The following is a 19,411-nucleotide window of genomic DNA, read 5'->3' as shown; positions in this document are numbered from 1 at the left end:
ACGTAAGGTGATTTTACACACTTCTGTTTACGCACTCTTGATAATAAAAATAAGGCAAGAAAGAGTTTTCCTGCAGAAAAATAAGGAAGATCAATGAAGAAGCAGAGCCAGGAAAACGGAGTGAGGAGAGTTGTGGTTGATGGTCCCACAGGGCCAGGAAGAGCCTGGGGACAGCACCAGGACGGGGCGGAGGTGGGGGCTACCGTGGCGAATGTCACGCAGAATCTTAAGAATGTCCACTGACGTCTTCGCCACCGACAGTCTCCAGGCCTTGTCCTAAAACAAAAAGAAGATACAAAATAAAATCTGCTTCCTTCATGGACCAACACAGAAATACGCATACAAACAAATACACAGAAACCATGGTTGTGCCGGGCGTGGTGGTGCACACCTGAAATCCTAGTACTTTGGAAACTGAGACAGGAGGATCGCAGGTTCAAGGCTAGCCTCAGCAACTTTGCGAGACTCTTTTTAGAGACTGTTTTGATACAAAAAAATAAAACCGGGCTGCAGGAGTAGCTTGGAGATAGAAGGACCCTGGGTTCAGTTCATAGTACCACCAAAAAAAAAATATATATATATGGGCTGGGGATAGGGCTTAGTGGTACAGCACTTACCCAGCATGGGGTTCCATCCCCAGCACTGAAAAATAAAACAGTAACCAACATCTGGGCACCTGGGCATAGTGGCCACATCTCAAATGGCACTACTTGGGAGGCTGACACAGGAGTATGAGAGGTTTGAGTCCAGCCTCGTCAACTTAGTGAGACCTGCAGTAATTTGGCAGGACCCTGTTTCAAAATAAAAAAATAAAATAGGGCTAGGGGTGTAGCTCAGAGATAGAAGCTCCTGGGCTCAATCCCCAGTACCACAACAACAACAAAAACCCAAACATACAGATGGTGGAATCGGAGTTTGAGTTAAGGCGCTGACACTTCCTAACTCTCAGGAGAGTCATATATATTAACATTTTAGTTTCTGAACTTAATCTATAAAGAGTTAATAAGAGGACCTAGTTCACAACGAAGTGGGTAATTTATTTTTTTTTTTTTTTTTTTTTTTTTTTTGGTGGTACTGGGGTTCCTGGAAGCCCTCCTTCCTCCGGGCTACACTCCCAGACCTATTTTATATTTTTGAAACAGGGTCTCTTACGCCAGCGCGCTGGCTTCGAACCTGCGCGATCCTCCTGTCTCCGCCTCCCAAGCGCGGGGATTACAAGCGTGCGCCACCACGCCCGGCCGAAGTGGGTAATTTATTAAAATATTTAATCTAATATCTATCGATTAAGCCGGGCGTGGCGGCGCTCGCTTGTAATCCCAGCATTCGGGAGGCTGAGACAGGAGGATCGCGGTTCGCGGCCAGCCTCAGCTCCTTAGTGAGGCCCTCTGCAACTCAGTGAGACCCTGTTTCAAAATAAAGAATAATAAAAAAATATATAGGGCAGGGGGTATAGCTCAGAGGGCAAATGCGCCTGGATTCCATCCCCAAACCCACAAAAAAAAAAAAAAATAAAAAAAATAAAATCTACTGCTTAATGAGAGCATAACAAACATTAGATTATTTATTTATTTATTTATTTTGTGGTACCGAGGATGGAACCTAGGGGCATACCCCAGCCCTATTTTTTATTCCTTTTTTGTGTGTGTGGTACGGGGCGGGGAGGTATGTGGGAGAATCCAGGGGCTTTTCTATCTCTGGGCTACACTCCCAGACCTTTTTTGTGCTTTATTTGGAAACAGGGTCTCACTCAGTAGTCGAGGCTGGCTTCGAACCTATGTAATCCTCTTGTCTCAGCCTCCTAAGCGCTGGGATTATAAGCATGTGCCACCATGACTGGCTTTTATATTCTTTATTTTGAAACAGGGTCTCACTGAGTTGCAAAGGGCCTCAACTAAGAAGTGGCTGAGGCTGTCCTCAAACCACAATCCTCCCGTCTCAGCCTCCCAAAAGCTGAGATTACAAGTGTGTACCACCACGCCCGACAATAAACATTAGATTTTAAGAAACAAAACAAAGCTCACTCCCTTAAGGGTTAACAATGATTGCAATGAGCTGGGCATGGTAGCCCACACTCGTAATCCCAAGTATTTGGGACTACAAGTAGGCTCCTGGTTTTGTGAAATAATTTCTTTCAATGCTATGTTAATTAGACTTTCATTGGTATGCAGACGACATTACCATTTGATAGTAAAGACTATGCCCTAAACAACACAAAATATTGTTTACATTAGAAGGCGTTACAAAAACCCCTACTTCAATCCTCCTAATTCAAAGATCCTGGGTTATTCTGTCTAGTCTAAATCAATTGCTCCCAAGTAGGCATATCTGGTTTTTTGAGGTCCTGGGGGTGGAACCCAGAGGCTATACTCCCAGACCTTTTTTTTTTTTTTTTTTTAAATTTGGAAACAGGGTCTCACTAAGTTGCTGAGAGCCTCACTCAGTAGCTGAGGCTGGCTTCGAACCCATGCGATCCTCCTGTCTCAGCCTCCCAAGCGCGGGGATTACAAGCGTGCGCCACCACGCCCGGCCATATCTGGTTTTTTAATATGGAACAAATTTGCACAGGAAGCAGTCAGAAGGAAAAATCTTCAGGTTTGTGAGTGTGTCTTTTCTGTCAGTTTCATTACTATTCAGAAGCACTGGTTTGTTTGTTTGTTTTTTTTTTTTTGGTGGTACTGGGGTTCCTGGAAGCCCTTCTACCTCCGGGCTACACTCCCAGACCTATTTTTACATTTTCATTTTTGGAAACAGGGTTTCCTAAGCCAGCGCGCGCGGCTGGCTTCGAACCTGCGCGATCCTCCTGTCTCCGCCTCCCAAGCGCGGGGATTACAAGCGTGCACTGCCACGCCCGGCTGAAGCACTGGTTTTATTTATGTTTTATTGAGTAAAAGTCCCACCTCCTTAGAATTCTGCGGTTCTTCTTGTAATGCCAGTCGGGCCCAGATGACAACTCTTTCTGCAGTTTTCTCAGCTTCGGCAGGAGGCAGAGACCGCAAGAGAAGCTGACAGTCTTCACCCTACGCGCCACGTCAGAAGAGAAAAAACTAAGCCGGGCGCAGTGGTGCAGCCCGTGATCCCAGTACTAGCGAGGCCGAGACAGGAGGAGCGCAGGCTCGCGGCCAGCACCAGCTACTTAGTGACGCCCTGTTTTCAAATAAAAGAATAAAATAGGGCTGGGGCTCGGACACAGAATGCCTCTGGATTCAATCCCTAGTACCCACTCCCCCAAAAAAGAAATCTGAAAATTGTCAGGCACGTTGGCAGAAGCCTGTTCAGGGGGCCGAGGCAGAAGAACGGCAAGTTCCCGGCCAAGGATTAAGTTACCAGAGAGACCCTAAGAAACAACCTAAAACTCATACCTGTTCTCTGTCAATCAGGTCAATAATTCTCAGGCTGTAGATCTCATCCTCAGACAGCCTGTACCACCGGGCCACCTTTAAGGCATCTTCTAAAGACGATGGCACGTCCTGCTTGAGAATGTACCTCACCACCCTCTGAATCAGAGACAAGCACCTTGTTATTTTAAAACTTACACAGCTAGGAACTATTTGCTCACGAGGTTTGCAAATCAGCCACGAAATTAACGCAGCAAAACCAAAAGATAAACGGAATGGAACACAAACGCAATCCACACTGAATGCTGAGCCAGCCCTGTCTTCTTTCGCTTTGAGCTTAACTTACTACCTTTTGCCCTCAACACTCTCAGAAACAACTGCACGCCCTATTCACACTGAATCCAACAAAAAAGGAGTGGGGAGTCTAGTTCTGTTAACCACGTAAAACACGGAATCCTTCAGAAACTTCCCAGGTTGCCTTAGAAACAGAAAGGGGGAAAGAGAGTCTTCAGCTAATGAACTCACCATTATCTCGTTGTTTAAGAGATTCACCTCTCTTATTCCGTAGCCTCGTAAAAGCTTTTTCATCTCCATTAGTTTGTAACTTTCTTGTAGTAACTTAACTCTAAAAGGAAATGTATCGGCATGAACATGGATTGTCTTTTTTTCTTTTTTGGTACTGGGGATTGTACTCAGGGGTATTTTTACCTTCAAGCTAGATCCCCAGCCCTATTTTAGTTTTTATTTCAAACATGGTCTTGCCGGGTGTGGTGGCGCACGCTTATAATCCCCGCACTTGGGAGGCGGAGACAGGAGGATTACACAGGTTCGAAGCCAGCCTCAGCTACTTAGTGAGGCTCTCAGCAACTTAGTAAGACCCTGTTTCCAAATAAAATACAGCCGGGCGTGGTGGCTCACGCTTGTCATCCCCGCACTTGGGAGGCGGAGACAGGAGGATCGTGCAGGTTCGAAGCCAGTCTCGCTGGCTTAAGAGACCCTGTTTCCAAAAATAAAAATAGGTCTGGGAGTGTAACCCGGATATAGAAGGGCTTCCAGGAACCCCAGTGCCACCAAAAAACAAAACAAAACAAAACAAAAAACCAAAAGAACAAATAAAATATAAAATAGGTCTGGGAATATAGCCCGGAGGTAGGAAGCCTCTGGGTTCCACCCCCAGTACCAACCAACCAACCAACCAACAACATGGTCTAAGTTGTTGAGGCTGTCCTCGAACTTGTGATCCCCTTGGCTCAGCCTCTCAGATACTGGGATTACAGGTCTGCACCACCATATCCTACATGGATTATCTTTTTTATAAAATATTATGGGGGTATAGCTGGTCATGGTGGCGCACGCTTGTAATCCCTAATCCCCGCGCTTGGGAGGCTGAGACTGGAGGAGGATTGTGCAGGTTCAAAGCCAGCCTCAGCTTGCTTAAGAGACCCTGTTTCCAAATAAAATATAAAATAGGTCTGGAAGTATTGCCTGGAGGTAGAAGGCCCCTGGATTCCATCCCTAGTACCACCAAAAACAAAACAAACCAAAAAAACAATATTATGGGGTATAATAAATAAAACACATAACTGAATGTCCAAATATCTGTGTGTGTGTGTGTGTGTGTGTGTGTGTGTGTGTGTGTAGTACTGGGGATGGAACCCAGAGGCATTCTACCCCTGAGCTACATTCACAGCCCTATTTTTTTTTTTTTTTTTGTGTGTGTGTGTGTGTGGTACTGGGGATGGAATCCAGGGCATTCTACCTCTGAGTTCCATTCCCCCAGTTCTATTTTTTATTTTGATACAGGGTCTCACTAAGTTGCAGAGGGCCTTAGTACGTATCTGAGGCTGGCCACACACCTGTGATCCTCCTGTCTCAGCCTCCCAAGTACTGGAATTATAAGCTCATACCACCATGGCTGGCTTCTATTTTTTTTATTTTGAAACAGGGTCTCACTAAGTTCTGGAGAGCCTTACACATTTGCGGAAGCTGCCTGTGAACCTCTGATCCTCCGGTCTCAGCCTCCCAAGTACTGCGATTAGAGGCATGTGCCGTGACACCTGGCTCAAAATCTGAGTTTCATTCAGGGCCCAAGTGTGCTGTCTGGTGGGATGCGGTCTTACTTGGGATGGTCCATTTCCAGGTGTTGTTTAACCAGATGCTCCACAGCTGCGCTCCAGGGAACCACGGCTGCGTACATTATCTTAAGCACTGCATCGAATATGAGCTGCAGAGAGACAGAGACAGAGACAGGGACAGTGAGCTGCCCTCCAAAGGATGCCCCCGAATAAATGGCACTGAATATATCAAACACATGGCAGTTTGAGAATTTTCCACCTTTGACTACTGTAAAAGAACATATTTCTTTCAATTTCCCCACATAAGGAGAAATCTTACTTAGGAAAAATCAGAAAAGAGTTTTCTGAGGGCTGTGCCTTTCTAGTGCCTCTGCAGTGCCTGTGTTTAAAAAGTTTTTGAGCCAGGCCTGGGGGCGTGCACTTGCGATTCCAGTACCTGGGAGGCTGAGACGGGAGGACTGTGGTTCGAGGACAGTCTCGGCAAAATAGTGAGACTCTCATTACCTAGTGAGACCCTGTTTCCAAATAAAAATAAAATAGGGCTGGGGGTGTGGCTCAGAGGTAGAATGCCCCTGGGTTGAATCCTCGATGCCACCAAAAAAAAAAAAAAAAAAAAAAAAATGAAGCCAGGTGTGGTGGCACACTTGTAATCCCTGCGCTTGGGAGGTGGAGACAGGAGGATCGCACAGGTTTGAAGCCAGCCTTGCTGGCTTAAGAGACTCTGTTTCCAAATAAAAAGTATAAAATAGGTCTGGGAGTGTAGCCCGGAGGTAGAAGGGCTTCCAGGAACCCCAGTATCACCACCCCCCCCAAAAAAAAGAATAAAACAATTTTCATTATTTTGTACGTATTGTGGGAACTCAAAATAAAGGCATAGTATAGCATGTTAAAAAAAAAAAACTAATGTGACCAATCAGAGGGTATGTAATGCTGGAGGACGGAGCCTCTTTAAAACGCAGGAGGTGCATAAACAAATGTATCAAAGTAAATCACCAAAGAAGCTTGGGATGGAGGGAGGGGGAGGGAATGGAATGGGGGCTGGAGGAGGGCTAATTGGATGATGTGTGCTTGTATATCCTCTCAAGTCTTGTACTCCAATTGATATATGACTACAATGCACCAATTTAAAAAAAAAAAAAAAGCCTTCATAAGCGGGGTGTGGTGGCACATGCTTGTAATCCCAGCATTTGGGAGGCTGAGACAGGAGGATCGTGGTTCGCAGATAGCCTCAGCTACTTAGTGAGGCCCTCTGCAACTCAGTGAGACTCTGTTTCAAAATAAAGAATAAAAAATAGGGCTGGGGGTGCAGCTTGGAAGTAGAAGGCCCCTGGGTTCCATCCCCTAGCACCACACAAAAAAAATTTTCTTCATATTTGATTATTCCTAGAAACTCCAGAGAGATATACCTCTGATTGTCCATAGCATTTCTCCTTCTCCTGGAGGTGGGAATGAGAGAATTTTCAATTTTTATTTTCCATAATTAAAGATAATTGAATTGTGAGTGGTTTTCATTCCTTTATCCACAAATTCTTTTTTTTTTTTTTTTGTGACACTGGGGATGGAACTCAGAGACGAATATTCTACCTTAGTGTTACACCTTCAGCCCGATTTTATTTCTTATCTGGAAACAAGGTCTCCCTAGGTTGATGAGAGTCTCACACCTTGCTGAGGCTGTCCTCGAACCTGTGATCCTTCTGTTTCAGCCACCCAAGTACTGGGGTGACAGGTGTGTGCCACCATGCCCAGATGACACTACACAAATTCTTTTTTTTTTTTTTTTTTTTGGTGGTACTGGGGTTCCTGGAAGCCCTTCTACCTCCGGGATACACTGCCAAACCTATATTTTTAACTTTTTTTTAATGTGGAAATAGGGTCTCTAAGCCAGCAAGGCTGGCTCCGAACCAGCGCGATCCTCCTGTCTCTGTCTCCCAAGCGCGGGGATGACAAGCGTGCGCCACCACGCCCGGCACAAATTCTTAACAAAGATGTATCACTTTTCCCATCAGAAAAGGCAAAAGCCAGCTTTGAGCGCCAACGCGCCCAAAAGCGAAGTCCGTTGGTCACCGCTGACTCACGTCTGTGTCGGATAAGCATCCGATCACCGCCATGGCCTTGGCCTCCCACGCTGTATCGAAGAGCGACGTGGACTTGGAGCTACATCTTTCCAGTAAATCCTAAAATGGAAAGAACACAGTCATGGCTTCCAAAAATCAGACACTCTCTGCCAGGTGTGCTGGTGCACATCTGTAATCCCAGGACTTGGGAGACTGAGACAGGACGGTGGCAGGTTGGAGGCCAGCCTCAGCAACTTTGTATGTATCAAGAAAACCAGCCAGGAGTGGTGCACGCTTGTCATCCCAGCATTTGGGAGGCTGAGACTGGAGGATTGTGGTTCGCGGATAGCCTCAGTTACTTAGTGAGGCCCTCTGCAACTCAGTGAGATCATGTTTCAAAATAAAGAATAAAAAATAGGACAGGGGGTGTACCTTGGAGGTAAAATGTCCCTGGATTCCATCCCCAGACCCGCAAAAAAAGAAAAAGAAGAAGAAGAAGAACAGGAGGAGGAGGAGGAGGAGGAGGAGGAGGAGGAGGAAGGAGAAGAAGACATTCGAGGCGGAGGTGGTGGGCACGCTTTTTTTTTTTTTTTTTGTGGTAATGGGGTTCCTGGAAGCCCTTCTACCTCCAGGCTACTATACTCCCAGACCTTTTTTACATTTTTATTTGGAAACAGGGTCTCCTAAGCCAGCGCGCTTGGCTGGCTTCAAACCTGTGCGATCCTCCTGTCTCTGCCTCCCAAGCGCGGGGATTACAAGCGTGCCCACCACGCCTGGCTGTGGGCACGCTTTTAATCCCAGCATTCGGGAGGCTGAGACAGGAGGATTGTGGTTCGCCGACAGCCTCAGCTACTTAGTGAGCCCCTCTATAACTTAGTGAGACCCTGTTTCAAAATAAAGAATAAAAAATAGGGTGGGGGGTGTGTGGCTCAGAGGTAGGATGCCCCTGGGTTCCATCCCCAGACCTATAAAAAAATAAAAAAGAGAAAACTTTGAGGGATCTACAAATCAGATTATTATACCATACCAATGTCTAAAAAAACAAAGTAGCAGCTGGGCGCGGTGGTGCACGCTTGTAATCCCAGCATTCGGGAGGCTGGGACAGGAGGAAGGGGTTCCCAGTGAGCCTCAGCTACTTAGCGAGACCCTCTGTAACTCAGTGAGACTGTTTGAAAATAAAGAATAAACTAAAAAATAGGGCTGGGGGTGTAGCTCAGAAGTAGAATAACCTTGGGTTCCATCCCCAGTACTGCAATAAATAAATAAATAAGTAAATGTAAAGTTGCAAGACTAGGGGTGTGAGGGGTGAGCACATGCTTGGCACGCATGAGGCTCTGTGTTCCATCCCCAGAGCCTACATGAAAAAAAAAAAAAAGCTATTATTTATTGAGCTTATCCTCCTATTATCTTAAAACAGTCTTTAGAGAAAATCCTATTGTCCTATTATTTGCTGTGTGTGTGTGTTTTGTGGTACTGGGGATGGAACCCAGGGGCATTCTACCTCTGAGCTACACCCTCAGCCCTATTTTATTCTTTGATTATGCTGGGCGTGGTGTCGCACACTTGTAATCCCAGTACTTGGGAGGGTGAGACAGGAGAATTGCTGGTTCCAGGACAGCCTCAGTAAATTATAAGACTATCATGAACCTAGTGATAATAAAATAAAAATAAAGCAGGGCTGGGACTGTAGCTCAGAGGTAGAATGATCCTGGGTTCAATCTCTGGTGCCACAAAAAAAAAAAAAAGCAAAAAAATATATATATACATATATTCTTTTATTGTTAGTATTTTTTTATGGTTTTGGGGATTGAACCCCGAGGCATTCTACCTCTAAGCTATGCCTCCAGACTTATTTTTTATTCTTATTTTGAAACAGGGTCTCACTGAGTTGCAGAGGGCCTCACTAAGTAGCTGAGGCTGTCCTTGAACCTCCAACCCAACTATCTCAGCCTCCCAAATCCTGGAATTACCGTCGTGCAGCACCGTGCTCAGCTGTGGTTTTTGTTTGGTGGGATCGCCCTGTGTTACAGAGGACAGTCCTGAATGTATGGACACAGCGATCCTCCCCAGCAACTGGGACTGAGGCACTGTGGCCATTTTCTATTGTTCCTTTTGCTCAGAGTCTTCGATCAGTGAGTAGCAGAACTAATTCATATTCTTTTTTGTTGGTGCTGGGGATTGAACCCGGGGACATTCTATCTCTAAGCGCTACACCCTCAGCCCTCATTTATTTTTTTATTTGGAAGCAGGGTCTGGCTAAGTTGTTAAGGGTCTCATTAAAATTGCTGAGGCTAGCTGTAAACCTGCAACCCTCCTGCCTCAACCTCACAAGTACTGGGATTATAAGCACGTGTACCACCACGCCCAGTTCTCATATTCTTTTTTTTTTTTTTTTTTTTTTTTTTTTGGTGGTACTGGGGTTCCTGGAAGCCCTTCTTCCTCCGGGCTACACTCCCAGACCTATTTTATATATTTTTTGAAACAGGGTCTCTTACGCCAGCACGGCTGGCTTCGAACCTGCGCGATCCTCCTGTCTCCGCCTCCCAAGCGCGGGGATGACAAGCGTGCGCCACCACGCCCGGCTAGTTCTCATATTCTTAACCAATACAAATGCTACGTTAAGTCTCAAAGGTAAAGCATGACCTTCCTTAAAAAGCTAAACATCCAGCTGGGTGTGGAGGCACACTCTTGTAATCCCAGTACTCGGGAGACTGAGAGAGGGAATGACAGGTTCGAGGCCAGCCTCAGCAAGCAGTGAGACTCTCAGCGAACTAGAGAGACTGTGTTTCCAAATAAAAATAAAAATAAAAATAGGGCTAGAGGTACAGATCGGAGGTAGAACGCCCTTGAGTTCAATCCTTAGTACCAAAGGGGGAAAAAAAAAAGCTAACATTTGATAAAATGATACGCTGCCTGGACCCCAGGATCAAGACTGGATCTGAAGGCGGTGCTACCTCTATGTACAACAAGAGCAGCTCCTCCTCTTGCAAAGCGTGCTCCCTCATGTAAACTCTTATACACTTCTCCAGGACAGAGGGAACAAGCTCTGGGGCCAGCACTCTATCGAACATCCGGAACACGATGGTGGTTGTATTTTCCTGGATGAGGAACGAGAAACATGGCGTGAGTGCAGACGCTAGCGGTAACTGGATACGACAAACAGAATAAGGACTGCGATAATACAGTAAACGGGACAAGGCAGGCCAGCCTGGACTTCACCTTCTCAAAATCAGAGAGGGCCAGCCTGCAGTTGTACTTCCGGCGTAAGGTGGTCAACTCTCTCAAATTGTGCACCAAAGTCCGTAACTGACACACTTCCTCTGTGTTCTGATAATCCTTCTAAAACACAAGCATAAAATCATGTCTAAGGGGGAAACTGACACACTTATTTCAAAGAAAATAACAAATGACTACAATTATGGATAAAAGAGGACACAAGCAACTTATGTTTTAAATTTTGTATGGCGTGGTGGCGCACGCTTGTAATCCCAGCATATGAGAGGCTGAGACCGGGGGATCGCAGTTCGAGGACAGCCTCAGCTACTTAGTGATGCCCATTGCTACTCAGTGGGACCCTGTTTCAAAATAATGAATAAAAAATAGGGCTGGGGATGTAGCTCAAAGGTCTTACGCCTCTGAGTTCTATCCCCAGTACCTCAAAAAATAATTATTAAATTTTGTAGGATTTTAACTAAATTTAACTAGTACAAGTTAATATAAATCAGAATCTGAAAATTTTCTTTCTTTAAAAAGAAATAGAAAAATATGAGCACAATGTTTTTATTTACTTTTTTTTGCAGAACCCAAATAAAGCTGGTACACAGATATAATTTAGAAAGTCTTCAATGTCCCACATATTTATACAGGTCTTGACAAGATAAAGCTTATAATAGTTTTTTTTTTTTTTTTGCAATATTTCTATTTTTTATTGTGTGGTTTTTTTTTTTTTTGTTTTTTTTTTTAAAGTCAGGGTCTCACTAAGTTGCAGAGGGCCTAAGTAGCTGAGGCTGGCTATGAACCTCTTGTTTCAGCCCCCCAAATGCTGGGATTACAAGCATGCACCCCCTCCCCCCCCGGCTGCCTTACTAGTTTAAATAAAAGAAAACTTGATTACTGTAGACTTTGAAAACTAACCCTAATGCTTAAGTTTTATTCTTTTAAAGGACTGTAAAATGCTGCTCTTAAAGAAAATTCCAATTATACTACTCAGAAAAATGTCTCTATATTATTTTGGTTAGTTCAATAGAGAAAAAATACATTAAAACAAGCTGAAGTTGTAACAGAATTGTCAGAAAGGAAAGAAGAAATTTTTCCTTTTTGTGGATTTCAAAGTACAAATAAAAGAACAGAATATAAAAAAAAAAAAGCCTAGAAAGTGGTGTATTTCTAGGTCACCTTTTCTACATTTATGTAGATAAACTCTAATATAAACTATTTCATTATGGAAAATCCCTTCTCTACATCGTACCAAGGAAATCCACTGCCAGGAGGACTCCAATCCCAACACGTCGGTTTTTTCTGCTGTGAAAAATATCTCTGCCAGTTGAAGACCATTTTCTGGCCAGCTTGCCTTCGAAAAAAGTATTACAGACATATTACATTCAGTTTCATGCTGCCGCAAGGGTGCAAAATGTCTCTTTCACGCTCATTACGCTGGTATTACCTTATCAGTTAGTTCGAGGTTCCGGGCCGCTTGCTCCAACCATTTTGCAAGAATTTTCTGAAATACAGATGATTACTTACAAGTCTAATCACCTGTAGGCCATCGCTAAACTGACTAAAATCCTCTATGCTCAATTATTTTGAAATTTTTTTGGCACTGAGGATGGAGCCCATGCTCCTCGGGCGTTCTGGCAGGGGTACACCTCCAGCCCCGATCATCTTCTAGAAGGGACGGACACAGGCGGACACTGACCGTGTTAGCTTGACTTGATCTTCAGTGATCTGGTGCAGGTGGAATGAGAATGGAGATCCCGGGGTCAACTCACCTGCCCTTCAGGTACGGTCCTTCTTACAAATGGGATCACATCGTTTTTAAACCATGGGCAAAGTCTTTCCAAAGAGATGGGCGTGGAAATTGAGTTGAGCAAGTTCTCAAGCATTTTCACGTCAAACCTGCTTTCAAAGTTTGCCTGGATAGTACAGAAGGAGAAATTTAGGGCTCATCGGATCAATTTCAACTGGCAGCCCCCCTAAAGGCAGAGGCCTACTATTTTTTAATATGTGATGACGGGGGTAGGGTAACTGGGGATTAAATTCCGGGGCATTCGACCTCCTAGCTATTCTCACAGCTCTAGTTTTTAAATTTTGAAACAAGGACTCACCAAGTTGCTGACGGCCTCACTAAGTAGCTGAGGCTGGCCGTGAACTTTTGATTCTCCCATCTCAGCCTCCCAAGTACTGGGATTACAGGTGTGTGCCACCACGCCCGGCTTACAGATGACCACTCTTCCCCCCACCCTCACATCACTAAAAACCCATGAATAAATCATTTAAAAAATGTTGCCTAGATTGGGAGTTAGACTTTTTTTTTTTTTTTTTTTTTGTGGTACTGGGGTTCCTGGAAGCCCTTCTACCTCCGGGCTACACTCCCAGACCTATTTTTACATTTTTATTTGGAAACAGGGTCTCCTAAGCCAGCGCGCGCGGCTGGCTTCGAACCTGCGTGATCCTCCTGTCTCCGCCTCCCAAGCTCGGGGATGACAAGCGTGCGCCACCACGCCCGGCAGGAGTTAAACTTTTAATTAGATAATATAAAGTTCTATGGTATCTTCATAATATTTCCTCTAATTAGTATGGATGGAGGACAATTTTTTTCACTCACAACTGGGAAATTAAACCCAGGGGCATTCTATTTCCAAGCTACACCCCAGCCCTATTTTTGTTCTTTATTTTGAAGCAGGGTCTCACTGACTTGCTGAGAGCCTCACTAAGTAGCTGAGGCTGGCCATGAACTGTGATCCTCCTGCCTCAGCCTCCCAAATACTGGGATTACAAGCGTGCACCACACGCCCGGCCTTATTCTTTATTTTGAAATGGGGTCACCCTAAGTTCCCAGGCCCTCACTGAGCAGCTGAGGCTGGCCGAGAACCTGTGATCTTCCTGTCTCAGCCTCCCCAGTACTGAGATTCCAGGTGTGCGCCACCATACAGGGCTTGGAGGACAATTTTCTCTGGGGCAGGTAACATCATGGCAAACGGAGAACATTCCATTACCCAATCAAACCTGCTACCCTGTGAGTTCACTGCACTAAGTCAAACACCCTCCAGCTCTCAAGAGCTAGAAAACCCTTAAGAAAAAAAAATAATAATGCAAAATGTGGTACCCGGTGTCTAAGCCAAAGATACTGCGCACAAACAAGGTTTCCCTCTCTCAGCTGTGCAAACACATCTTTAAGATCATCTTCATTGTTCAGGAATTCAATCCAAGCACTCCCACTGCAAGGGCAAAGGGAAGAAAAAGGTAGTTTAAAAAACTACAGTTAATGCCGGGCGTGGCGGTGCACGCTTGTCATCCCCGCGCTGGGGAGGCTGAGACAGGAGGATCACATGGGTTCGAAGCCAGCCTCAGCTACTTGGTGAGGCTCTCAGCAACTTAGTGAGACCCTGTTTCCAAATATAATATAAAATGGGTCTGGGAGTGTAGCCTGGAGGTACAAAGCCTCTGGGTTCCACCCCAGTACCACCAAAAAAAAAAAAAAATTACAGTTAATTATTTATTTATATTTTTGGTGGTACTGGGGTTCCTGGAAGCCCTTCTACCTCCGGGCTACACTCCCAGACCTATTTTATATTTTTGAAACAGGGTCTCTTATGCCAGCGCGCGGCTGGCTTCGAACCTGCGCGATCCTCCTGTCTCCGCCTCCCAAGCTCGGGGATTACAAGCGTGTGCCACCACGCCCGGCTCAAATTAGTTATTTTAAAAAGTTAAAATGGATATCATGCACTTGTGGTTTTGTGTGGAGGGGGCACTGGGGAATGAACCTAGGAACATTTTTTTCCAAACCTATGACCTCTGCCATCTTCCCCAGGGACATAACAAGCAATCTTTTTATTTTTTCCTTTTTCTTGTTATTTTGTGGGGCTGAAGATTGAACCCAGGGCACTCTACCTCTGTGCTCTATCACCAACACTATTTTATTCTTTTTTATTTATTTTTTCTTCCCCTTACTGGGGATAGAACCCAGGGGCACTCTACCTCGAAGCTACATTCACAGGTCTATTTTTTAATTCGTGTGTGTGTGTGTGTGTGTGTGTGTGTGTGTGTGTGTGTGTACTGGGGGTGGAACCCAGGAGCTTTTCTACCTCCGAGGTATACACCCAGACCTAATTTTTATTTTGTTTGGAAACAGTGTCTCACTAAGTTTCGGAGAGCCTCACTCAGTAGCTGAGGCTGGCTTCGAAACTGTGCGATCCTCTTGTCCCAGCCTCCCAAGCGCGGGGATTACAAGCGTGCGCCACCACGCCTGGCTACTATTTTTTATTCTGAAACAGGGTTTTCACTAAGTCGAAGAGGGCCTCACTAAGTAGCTGAAGCTGTCCAAGAACCTGCAATCCTCCCGTCTCAGCCTCCCAAGTACCGAGATTACAAGCGTGCACCACCCAGCAATGAGTAAGCTGGTTTTTCTTTTTGCGGGTCTGGGGATGGAACCCGGGGGCATTTGACCTCCAAACTACACCCCTGCCTTATTTTTTTTATTCTTTATTTTGAGACAGGGTCTCATTAAATTGCGAAGGGCCCACCAAGTAGCTGAGGCTGTGCGCGAACTGCGATCCTCCAGTTTCAGCCTCCCGAATGCTGGGATTGCAAGTGTGCACCACCACACCCGGCTTGGACTACATTTTAATACTATATTCATTTATTTCCTTTTGTGGTACCGGGGATTGAGCCAGGGGCATTCTACCTTTGAGCTACATTCCTAGTCCTATTGTATTTTTACTTTGAAAGAGGGTCTCATTAGGTTGCTGAGTCTGTTCTCAAATTTGTGATTTTCCTGTCTCAGCCTCCCAAGTACTGGGGTTACAACCACGCGTCACCACGCTTGGCTTATTCCAAATTTATTCTCCATCCGTAATCTAAAAATCAAACCCGGTCTAGGCATGGTGGTGCATGTTTGTCATCCCAGCAGTTGGGAGGTTGAGACGAGAGGACTGCAGATTGAAGGACAGCCTCAGCAATTCAGTGAGACTCTCATCACCCTACCGAGACCCTGTTTCTACCTTCGAGGTATATTCCCTGCCCTATTTTTTTTATCCTTTATTTTGAAACAGGATCTCACTAAGTTGGTGAGGGCCTCACCAAATAGCAGAGGCTGGCTTTGAACCTGAGATCCTCCTGTCTCAGCCTCCCAAGTACTGGGATTATAAGCGTGCACCACGCCTGGCTCCCAAGACCACTTCGAAGTAAAAATAAAAAATAGGATTGGCAGTATAGTTTGGAGGTAGAATGTCCCCTGGTTCAATCTCTAGTACCACACCCACACCCACACACAAAGAATAAAAATTAAAACTTTGAGTGTACACACCTGAATTTTTCTGGTCCAAATGCTCCATAAAAGGTAGTCAACTTTGCATGAGCCCTTAGAACCTAAAGAAAATAACTCAATAACCTGAATACTGAGTAGTGTATGCAATGTACACATATTTTGTGTGTGTGTGTGTGCGGTACTGGGGGTGGAACCCAGAGGCTTTCTACCTCCGGGCTATACTCCCAGCCCTATTTTATATTTTATTTGGAAACAGGGTCTCACTAAGTTGCCGAGAGCCTCACTAAATAGCCGAGGCTGGCTTCGAACCCGTGCGATCCTCCTGTCTCAGCCTCCCAAGCGCTGGGATTACAAGCGTGCGCCACCACGCCCGGCTTTGTATGCAATATATTGAAATGAAAAAAAAAAAAAACCACCCCAAACTAGAGTCCTTCTATTTCAGAAATTTTTTTATGCATTCTTATTTTATCCCATACATTCTTGTTTTATTCCATATTACAGGTGAATTCTCAACAACACAATTTCCTTTACTTAATACACATACACACAAACACACACACACACACAATAGAATAAAGAATATATTTCCGATCACATTTAATTATAAAGGCACATGCACATTTATTTTAGGTGCCCTTTAAAATTAATTTTTCTGACTTACCAAAAGTTAGCTTGCCCATACCAAACATTCGCTCTGAGAACTGACATGCGTGGGAACTTCCGTGGACTCCCCCACCCAGGTGTCCTGACACTGTCCTCACCACCATCACGCTTACAGGTGTGTGAGTGTTTACAGGTGTGTGAGTGTTTGGACCATACAAGGCACTATGCCAAACAGCTTATGGGAATTATTAACACTAACCTCAAAACGAGCCGATAAGAAAAATACCACCAATAGTCCCACTTTGCAGATAAGGAAGCTGAGCTATTAAAATGAAAACTTGCTCTTGAAGAAATAAACCTCTTTTGACAGCAAAGCATTGGAACAGCACCTCCCCCTCTCAATCGATAGATAAATCTAATGCCAGTACCTCTATCAAGCCATCAGAATAGGCCGAGACAATTTTATCTTCTTTCTTCAAAAGCTAAGGACGAGGAGCAGAAGACACAGAAAGAACATGAGTCGTAAGCCCGACGGTGGTGAGGACGCGCGGCGCAGTGAATACTCCAGACCCCTGGCGTTAAAGCGGGGAGGCTGGACGGTATGCAAATGAGTTCAGTAAAGCTGCCTTAACTTCTTTTTTGTACGTGGTACTGGGCGTGGACCCTAGGGGGCCTTCTATCTTTGGGGGTACATCCCCAGACCTATTTTAGTTTTTATTTGGAAAGATGGTTTTGCTAAGTTGCTGAGAGTCTAAGCAGATAAGGCTGGCTTGGAAGCTGCAGTGCCTGGCCTCATTGTATTTTTACTGTGTGTGTGTGTGTGTGTGTGTGTGTGTGTGTGTGTGTGTGTGTGCGTGTGTGATGCTGGCTATGGAACCCAGGGGCCTTTTACCTCCGGAGTACACCCCCCAGCCCTATTTTATGTTTTATTTGGAAACAGGATCTTGCTAAGTTGCTGAGGCTGGCTTAGAACCTGTGATCCTCCTGTCTCAGTTTCCCAGGCATACACCACCACACTCAGCTAATTTTTTTAAGCTGTATACATAAAGAAGATAACTGAAGGACAAAAAATATATATGAATACAAAGTGGGCGAGAAAGGGAGGAAGGAGGGAGGAAGGAGGAAAAGAGGGAGGGAGGGAGGAGGGAAAGAGAAAGGGAGGGAGGAAGGAGAAGGGAAAGAGGGAAGAGGAAGGAGGGAGGGAGGAGGCAGGAGGAAAGCAGGAAGACAGACAACTCACCCTGGCTTTGACATAATGCAGCATCTCCTGGGTTGTCTCGTAGGTTATCCACTGGGCCTTCAAGCAGTAATTCACCACAAACTCGTCATCCTGCTTTGCAAATCCCAGAGTCAGACCACCTCAGTCCATCGCAGCCCGCCTGAGCACTCTCGGGAGAGCCCGGGAGCACGCACCTGGATTCTATGCAGATTGTCCTTAGCCTCATCGACAAGGTGCTGCCACTGGGTCTGCTCGGTGGTGTCCACGGAACTCAAAGCCAGTTTCTCCAGGATATCGTTTGATTTTACCTTGTACACGAGCTGAATGCAAACACACAACATCAAGGGACTTAAAGGGTAATAATACCTCAGGGTGACTTAATCTCAGAGCAAAATGCACGAGATACACATATGAACCCCCTGTGCCTCAGGAATAAGGTTAAAGAAGCTAACTTAGTTATCTGAAAGGGAATCCAGATTTTTGGGAACTAGGGAAACCTTTATTGAGTCCTAACTAAATATGTTAAGTAGTATGCCAACAGCTTGACTTGAGAAAATATACAGAAGCAATTTAAAAATCCGGGCTGGGCGTGGCAGCACACACTTGGAATCTGAGTACTTGGGAGGCTGAGACAGGAGGATTGCAGGTTCGTGACCAGCCTCAGCTACTTAGTGAGGCCCTCTGCAACTTGGTGAGACCCTATTTCAAACTAAAGAATAAAAAAATAGGACTGAGGGTATAGCTCGGAGGTAGAATGCCCCTGGGTTCAATCTCCACTATTGCAAAAAATTAAAAAATAAAGTAAAAATCCATCAATAGATAAATTGATAAAGGAAACGTGGTGTATGTACACCAAGGGATACTATTCAGCCTTAAAAGACATCCTGCCATTTGTCAGAACACAGAGGAAGGTAAAGTCTTTATACTAAGTAGAGCAAACCAGGCATGGAAAGATAATGCATGAATTTACAGATATATACAATCTAAAAAACAACTTACTGGGCATGGTGGTGCATGCTTTTATTTTATTTTTTGCAGGTCTGGGGATGGAAACCAGGGGCATTCGACCTCCAAGCTACATCCCGTGCCCTATTTTTTATTCTTTATTTTATTATTATTATTATTATTATTATTATTATTATTTTATTTATTTATTTATTTTTGGTGGTACTGGGGTTCCTGGAAGCCCTTCTACATAGGGGCTACACTCCCAGACCTATTTTATATTTTTTATTTGGAAACAGGGTCTCCTAAGCCAGCGGCTGACTTCGAACCTGCGTGATCCTCCTGTCTCCGCCTCCTAAGCGCGGGGGTTACAAGCGTGCGCCACCACGCCTGGCTTATTCTTTTTTTTTAAAACTGGGTCTCACTGAGTTGCAGAGGGCCTCACTAAGTAGCTGATGCTGTCCGTGAACCACGATCCTCCAGTCTCAGCCTCCTGAATGCTGGGATTATAAGCGTGTGCCACCATGCCCGGCTGCATGCTTTTATTTTTATTTTTAATTTTTATTTTGTGGTACTGGGGTAGAACCCAAGGGCTTTCTTACCTCCGGGCTATACTCCTAGACCTATTTTATACTTTATTCGGAAACAAAGTCTCACTAAGTTGCTGAGGCTGGCTTCAAACCTGTGTGATCCTC

General features: G+C 45.0%; 1 protein-coding gene across 1 annotated transcript in view; it reads right to left on the bottom strand.

The window, feature by feature from the left end:
* KNTC1 (kinetochore associated 1) overlaps positions 1-19,411 on the bottom strand; it is a gene marked incomplete at both ends in the record, with an annotated part of 76,477 nt that overhangs the window by 43,120 nt on the left and 13,946 nt on the right. Inside the window, 16 exons of the mRNA XM_080717592.1 lie at positions 204-276; positions 2,898-3,017; positions 3,360-3,494; positions 3,861-3,960; positions 5,456-5,559; positions 7,486-7,584; positions 10,419-10,562; positions 10,684-10,803; positions 11,933-12,034; positions 12,128-12,184; positions 12,453-12,596; positions 13,790-13,901; positions 15,989-16,050; positions 16,981-17,034; positions 17,793-17,882; positions 17,966-18,091. Coding sequence (XP_080573718.1) covers positions 204-276; positions 2,898-3,017; positions 3,360-3,494; positions 3,861-3,960; positions 5,456-5,559; positions 7,486-7,584; positions 10,419-10,562; positions 10,684-10,803; positions 11,933-12,034; positions 12,128-12,184; positions 12,453-12,596; positions 13,790-13,901; positions 15,989-16,050; positions 16,981-17,034; positions 17,793-17,882; positions 17,966-18,091 — 1,642 coding nt within the window. The remainder of the gene's footprint in view (positions 1-203; positions 277-2,897; positions 3,018-3,359; positions 3,495-3,860; positions 3,961-5,455; positions 5,560-7,485; positions 7,585-10,418; positions 10,563-10,683; positions 10,804-11,932; positions 12,035-12,127; positions 12,185-12,452; positions 12,597-13,789; positions 13,902-15,988; positions 16,051-16,980; positions 17,035-17,792; positions 17,883-17,965; positions 18,092-19,411) is intronic.

Source organism: Muscardinus avellanarius (genome assembly GCF_963383645.1).
Source record: "Muscardinus avellanarius genome assembly, chromosome: 21".
Classification (NCBI taxonomy): domain Eukaryota; kingdom Metazoa; phylum Chordata; class Mammalia; order Rodentia; family Gliridae; genus Muscardinus; species Muscardinus avellanarius.
The sequence above is the reverse complement of the archived record's forward strand: the minus strand, read 5'-3'. Positions and strand labels throughout refer to the sequence as shown.